Here is a 6,704-nt window from a genome sequence, read left to right as displayed (position 1 = left end):
AACTCAGTTCCTCAGGACCAAAGTCCACCACCCTAACCACTAGGCCACTCCTCCACAAGTTGGAGGGGAGGGGGATAAGACACTGGTTAGTTAGAAATGGAAGGTCACGGTATCATAAACCAGTTGTGGATGAGAATGAAGCACAGAACAGGAAAGTAGTGGACCAAGAAAAATGTATGAATATTTGCATGTAGTGGGAACCAGGTACATGCAAATGTATTTAATGCCTAAGCACTGCTGGTATTCTAAACCAGGGACAACACATGGGGGATGCAGAGAGATGAGGGGCCATGTGAGGGAGGGACTCATTGTGGGCCCTTATTTGCATAAGGCAGTACAGGATGAAAAGCAGGCAGAAAAGAGGAGTACAAAAACCACAGTTGCTCAATGGTAGGGCTGGCCCTGAGAAAAAACCCAACTGGCTCTGGAGTCACCAACACAGATTTGGGAATCACTGGCTGATCCAGTCCTGGTTTTACGCTACAGTATGTATGGATGAGAGCTGCAGCTAGAGTAAAACTCAACCTGTGAGTTCTCTAGCTCAATTCTAAATCAAATAGACCTTTTGCCCTCGTCGATTTAATTTTCTTACACTTTCAGCTAAAAAAAAAAAAATTCCTGAGGGAGAAAAAAGAAATCAGGCAGGCAAAACCTTGTGCCAAAAGCACTGTGAGGTTTCTGCCCCATTCTCATGTACCACAGGTTGGAGTAAAAGTCACAAAAGAACTTTGGTACTAGTTGGAGGCCAGATGGACTAAGCCAGGGCTATTCAACTCTGGTCCTTGAGGTCCACTGGCAGGGCAGGTTTTCAGGATATGAACTGCCTCCTTGGTATATAAATTTCTCTCAGGCATATCCATTGTGGATATCCTGGACCTCGAGGACCAGATCTGAGTAGCCCTGGACTGTTTCTCTACCCCTACCTTCCAACACAAAGGGGGTCATTTTATAAAGATTTTTCTAGTTCAAAGCCTGTTTTATATGCAAAAAAGGCAGCTGTATACACATATCGAAGTACAGGTGCTGCATAGAGGCAGTCAAGGGGAGAGCTGCAATATACACATTCTGTAAAACACTCAGGTAAATAGTCTACACCTTTTTAGGGGCACTTGTGCACTACAGGGACTGATTCTGGATACCTATTTTTAGTATTTTATAAAGGTACATAGACGCTTATGTTGCCTTCAATAAACAGGCACCCTGATGTAGGGTTCCCCCCACACCCACATGGGAAAAGTCACTTTAGTACATTTGGTCATTTCCTGCATTAGTCCTGTAGATTCTTCTTCCTTTTAAAAGCTGCACAAACTAGGGACCAAAAGATGCCCTTTTCAGCATTAAGTAAGCAAACCAACTTTCAAGCTCTTGTGCTGAAAGTTTCAATCTGGCTCTGCTGTGGGAAGTACAGGGGCCAGCATAAATCTTAACACCCTTCCCCCCTGACAGAAGAGCTGACCCAAAAACGGAAGCAAAACAGCTCGAAGAGAACAGCAATGAAAATTCACATCCAGCACTTTGCCTTGCAGTGTATTTGAAGCTGTGAAGACAACACTGAAAGTTGCCCAATGTCATCTGTATGTAGAAAGTTTTCTGCAGCTCCAGTGAAAAACATCACAGCTTATGAACGTGGCTGGCTTTTATGACAAGTTTACTGTCTCACTTTCAAACGCCTTCAGGACAGAGCAAGATATTGGACAGAGCAGTAGGATTATAGAAGGACCCTCTTAAGTAGCTAAGCTGATAGTTCCAAACCCCACCCTGTGCATGGACAGTGTTTTTGTAATTATACTTGCGACAAAGGGATTATTACTAAAACAAAACAAAAAAAAGATGGACATATGGAAATTTAAAAAAATTAAATACAAAATATCAAAAAATGTTCATACCCTTTATCTTTCCCTATGTCATAGTTCTGGATTCAACAATAATCCCTTTTAAAGCACATAACTACTGAAACCTGTGTGTGTGGAGGCAGGATTGGAACATGGGGATCCTTGGCTATACACACTGACCAGAGAATGAATGGGACATTTTGAGTTACATGAATATTGCACTGGGGGAAAAAAAAAAAAAAGACACCGAAGAGGGTAACTACACTGAGCTGTTGGTACGTATCATAGTATGTATTATTGCATGAACACTAATTTTATTCACACACTGTTTCCTACTGCTTTTTTTCTATATAGTTCTCTGTGTAACTAGGTTGACCTCTCAAATGCACAATTATGTCACACACTGGAAGAGTACTAGGAATTCAGGGTACAGATGGAAGAGGATAAAAGTCTCCAAAATCACACCACCCCCGTCCCAAAATAAAAAGTGGAGGAGAGAACTGTGATAAGTTGGGTTTTCAAACACACTGATGACACTTTAAAAAAAATTAGGCAGCACCACTCCCCTCTCACAAAACTGAAAAGGAGGTACAAAGGAATACAGAAAAGTTTGTGTTCTCTGCTAAAAACAGACAGTTCCCAGATTGCCGCAAGAAAATACGGCCCTTAATTCCAAGTCCGTGCCAGGCTTCCCCAGATGCTCCCCATTCCTCATAAGTCAAGCTCCAGGTCCTCCAGCTCCTCTTCCAGGGCCTTCCTCCGTCCTAGCTTCTCCAGCTGTTCTTTCGATGGTGTGCTGATCTCCCCACAGTCAATTTTCTGCTGTAGTTCTTCCACTTGACGCAGCTTCTTCCGCAGGTTTTTAATCTTCCTGCTCTTCTCTGAAGTGGAGGAATCAGGCTCTGCCTTTGTTTGGGGGCATAGTGCATTCCCACTGGGCTCCCCACTGCAACTGCCACCTGTGACTGAACTTTTCTCCAGGGCTTTGGTGAGCTGTTCCACCTCATTTTTTTCCTGCTGCTGTTTTCTTTTTTCTTTGCGCTTCAGGTTTCTCTTAGCTGATTTGGACAGTGCAGCCTCACCATCTGCTCGTGAAGTGTCTTTCACTGGGGCAACATGTTCAGGGCTCAGGCCTGGGGGCAGGTCCGGTTTACTTTTGAAAAACTTCACATATTTGTTCTCGTACCTGCATGAATGAAAACCCATCAGCATTTTTGCAGAAATAGACTACCTAGCCTGACTGCCAAGAGGAAAGACTGTGCTTTGGCTTCATTGTTCACTGACCAGTAGCTCCATCCTCATTCTGTCTCAGTGGCACTAGAATAGGGGAGGGGAGGAGAGGAGACGAGACAGCCAGGAAGCCACAGCATCCTCACTTTTTACAAATGAATGAGTGTGGCATCAGCAACAGAAGGTGGTAGCTGGATTGGTGTCACAAATATGGGACATTTTGCCCTCCCTAACTCTCTAATCCTGGGGGGGTTCCTTTTTCCTCCATATCTTCCTTGACTTGGACCTGCAGTTCCAGCTGCAGGTAAGGGACATCCCTGATCTTCAGTGCATATGCTGCTTCCTAGAGTGCAGCTATGCCTTAAAGGCTGAATTCACACATTTACAGCTTGCAAAAGACCAGGGAAAGCAGAACCACCTGAAGCTGGGTTACAAAGGATTCTGTCATGCAGGTACAATCTCCCTTTGGCAGTCTGACTACAGGTTTGGCAAGACAGTGATTTTCTGTTAATTGGGGAGCTGCACCTTTTACAGTCACATCAAACTGTGAAGCCTGCTCCCAACATTGACCATCTCCCCCTTCAACTTCTAGGAAGTGTGTCATGCATTTCTCTCACACCCTAAATACTTGGAAAGCAAAGAGGAGTGGCAGAGAAAACAGGAGAAGAAACTCCCAGTAATCTCACAAACTCCTTGGTGCTGTGGTACATAGGCTGCTGCAAAGTTCACATTCAGCATAATTTATGTAACACACGGAGAAACTGAAAAGCTACTTGAATGGGATGCAAAAAAGCAGGTATCAGATGAACAGCTTTCATAAAATAGCACAGGATTTCGGTAACCAGAATAGTCCCTTTCTGCAAATTACTGTAATCCAAGAAGATCTGGGATTTAGAATAGTTCCCTGATAAAGGCCCTAATTCCATCACTCTCCAGAATAAAAGGGGATACATACACAGGAACTTCTTCCTGGGGAACATATCCCTCTTTCACCTTCCTCTGCTTCCGCCAGGTCCCATCAGGCCGCTGTGTTGCTGCGATGTACTTTCCTGCAATATTACAACCATTCCGCTTTGTAATGGATCTTTTTTTAAGAGAAGTAAAACACAATTTTAAGTCATTCCAGGGATCTTGCACAGCAGGACAGTGGGGACAGGGTGAACGGTGGGGAGGAGGGCATTAGTAGAAAAAAAAAGGGAAAGGAGGAAGGGCCAGCATAACCATTTGGTAGAACAAATAGTTGTCTAGGGTGGCAAAGAGCTGCTGCAATCAAAGCAAAACAGACAAACTCAGAGCCATCCGCACATATTTTTACCAGGAGCGAACATGCAGATTTCTCAAAACAGCCCGTCTATCTAAGTACATAATCCATTTATCTGAATAAATGCCTTTTGGAAACTGACCTCATCATGACTGTTGAATTATCAAAAATTTTAGCGCAGCGCTTAGGGGCCTGAGGGTTAATTGGAGGGGGAGGCTGAGGGCTTGCCAGGCCGAGTGTGTAACACCTTTCACCGGCCCTTGAGGGAGGATCTTGCAAGAAACAGAGTAGGACTGGGGAACTTACGGCCGGCTTCCCCCCTCCCCATGCGCTGAATCTGAGCTCCACTGCAGGAGAAGGCGGCGGCAGCGCCTCCCTCCTCCTCCAGCCCCCCGCACGAAGACCCACCCACAAAGCGCCCGTAGCCAGCTCTCTTTCTCTAACCCCGGCGGCCGCTCACCGGACTCGTCGGTCACATAGGGAGTGGACATCTTCCACGGCGGAGTACTTCCGGCGCGCGCGCGAGCTCCACGCCGGAAGACGGAGAGGAAAGGGCGGGGCCCTGGAGGTGAGGGGTGTGGAGGGCGGGGCTAGAATCTTGCGGTTAACTCTATAGGACGGAGCGAGGTGCTGCCGCCGCGCCCCGCTGGTCCACACAAAGCGGCAGCTTGAGCTGAACACGTGAATAATAAAGTAAGAAGTGTTCATTCACAGAGCCGATCTGTTTGTTTCCTCCAGGCATTCACAGTCCCCAGTTCCATGAGGGAGACAAGTTAGACTACATCCCAAAGCAGTGTGGTAGTTGTAGACCCTGAGTTAACCCACTGAAATCAGTGCAGCTACTATAATGAATCAGGGTGGGGGTTGTTAGAAATCTAGGGCTGACTTAAAAGCGCCTCCTGAAACTAGATGACTTGGAAGTTCTGACCCCACATTCTCTACCTCTGTACTGTTAAGACTCACCGGTTCGGATTTCTTTCCATGACCTCAAACTGAGTGTGGCTGTGTTTTACATGGCATTTAGATAAATTTTGAAGTTACCAGTTTGGTTTACTTAGGGAGTACATAAGTAATGCCATACTGGGAAAAGACCAAGGGTCCATCGAGCCCAGCATCCTGTCCACGACAGCGGCCAATCCAGGCCAAGGGCACCTGGCAAGCTTCCCAAACGTACAAACATTCTATACATGTTATTCCTGGAATTTTCCAAGTCCATTTAGTAGCGGTTTATGGACTTGTCCTTTAGGAAACCATCCAACCCCTTTTTAAACTCTGCTAAGCTAACCGCCTTCACCACTTTCTCCGGCAACGAATTCCAGAGTTTAATTACACGTTGGGTGAAGAAAAATTTTCTCCAATTTGTTTTAAATTTACTACACTGTAGTTTCATCGCATGCCCCCTAGTTCTAGTATTTTTGGAAAGCGTGAACAGAAGCTTCACATCCACCTGTGCCACTCCACTCATTATTTTATATACCTCTATCATGTCTCCCCTCAGCCGTCTCTTCTCCAAGCTGTATAGCCCTAGCCTCCTTAGTCTTTCTTCATAGGGAAGTCGTCCCATCCCCGCTATCATTTTAGTCGCCCTTCGCTGCACCTTTTCCAATTCTACTATATCTTTCTTGAGATGCGGTGACCAGAATTGAACACAATACTCAAGGTGCGGTCGCACCATGGAGCGATACAACGGCATTATAACATCCTCACACCTGTTTTCCATACCTAACCCAACATTCTATTCGCTTTCTTAGCCGCAGCAGCACACTGAGCAGAAGGTTTCAGTGCGTTATCGACGACGACACCCAGATCCCTTTCTTGGTCCGTAACTCCTAACGTGGAACCTTGCATGTCGTAGCTATAATTCGGGTTCTTTTTTCCCACATGCATCACCTTGCACTTGCTCACATTAAACATCATCTGCCATTTAGCCGCCCAGTCTCCCAGTCTCGTAAGGTCCTCTTGTAATTTTTCACAATCCTGCCGCGATTTAATGACTTTGAATAACTTTGTGTCATCAGCAAATTTAATTACCTCGCTAGTTACTCCCATCTCTAAATCATTTATAAATATATTAAAAAGCAGCGGTCCTAGCACGGACCCCTGAGGAACCCCACTAACTACCCTTCTCCATTGTGAATACTGCCCATTTAACCCCACTCTCTGTTTCCTAACCTTCAACCAGTTTTTAATCCACAATAGGACATTTCCTCCTATCCCATGACCCTCCAATTTCCTCTGTAGCCTTTCATGAGGTACCTTGTCAAACGCCTTTTGAAAATCCAGATACACAATATCAACCGACTCCCCTTTGTCCACATGTTTGTTCACTCCTTCATAGAATTGAAGTAAATTGGTCAGGCAAGATTTCCCCACACAAAAGC

General features: G+C 45.5%; 1 protein-coding gene across 1 annotated transcript; it reads right to left on the bottom strand.

Annotated features, from left to right (window-relative positions):
* Positions 1–980: 980 nt before the first annotated feature.
* Positions 981–4,861, bottom strand: PYM1 (PYM homolog 1, exon junction complex associated factor). The gene is made up of 3 exons (XM_030196708.1): positions 4,784–4,861; positions 4,018–4,111; positions 981–3,018 (listed from the first exon to the last, which is right to left on the bottom strand). The coding sequence occupies exons 1-3, from the start codon at positions 4,812–4,814 to the stop codon at positions 2,544–2,546; spliced, it is 600 nt and encodes a 199-aa protein (XP_030052568.1). The 5' UTR covers positions 4,815–4,861; the 3' UTR covers positions 981–2,543.
* Positions 4,862–6,704: the final 1,843 nt, after the last annotated feature.

The sequence above is a fragment of the Microcaecilia unicolor genome, chromosome 3 (genome assembly GCF_901765095.1).
Source record: "Microcaecilia unicolor chromosome 3, aMicUni1.1, whole genome shotgun sequence".
Classification (NCBI taxonomy): domain Eukaryota; kingdom Metazoa; phylum Chordata; class Amphibia; order Gymnophiona; family Siphonopidae; genus Microcaecilia; species Microcaecilia unicolor.
The sequence above is the reverse complement of the archived record's forward strand: the minus strand, read 5'-3'. Positions and strand labels throughout refer to the sequence as shown.

Bases quoted from the DNA above. Each gene is read 5' to 3' on its own strand.
- PYM1 (XM_030196708.1), bottom strand. From the start codon at position 4,814: ATGTCCACTCCCTATGTGACCGACGAGTCCG. The intron at 4,112-4,783 runs GTGAGCGGCCGC...GTAATATTGCAG, and splicing joins CTATGTGACCGACGAGTCCG to GAAAGTACATCGCAGCAACA. The intron at 3,019-4,017 runs GTATGTATCCCC...TCATTCATGCAG, and splicing joins CCCCAGGAAGAAGTTCCTGT to GTACGAGAACAAATATGTGA.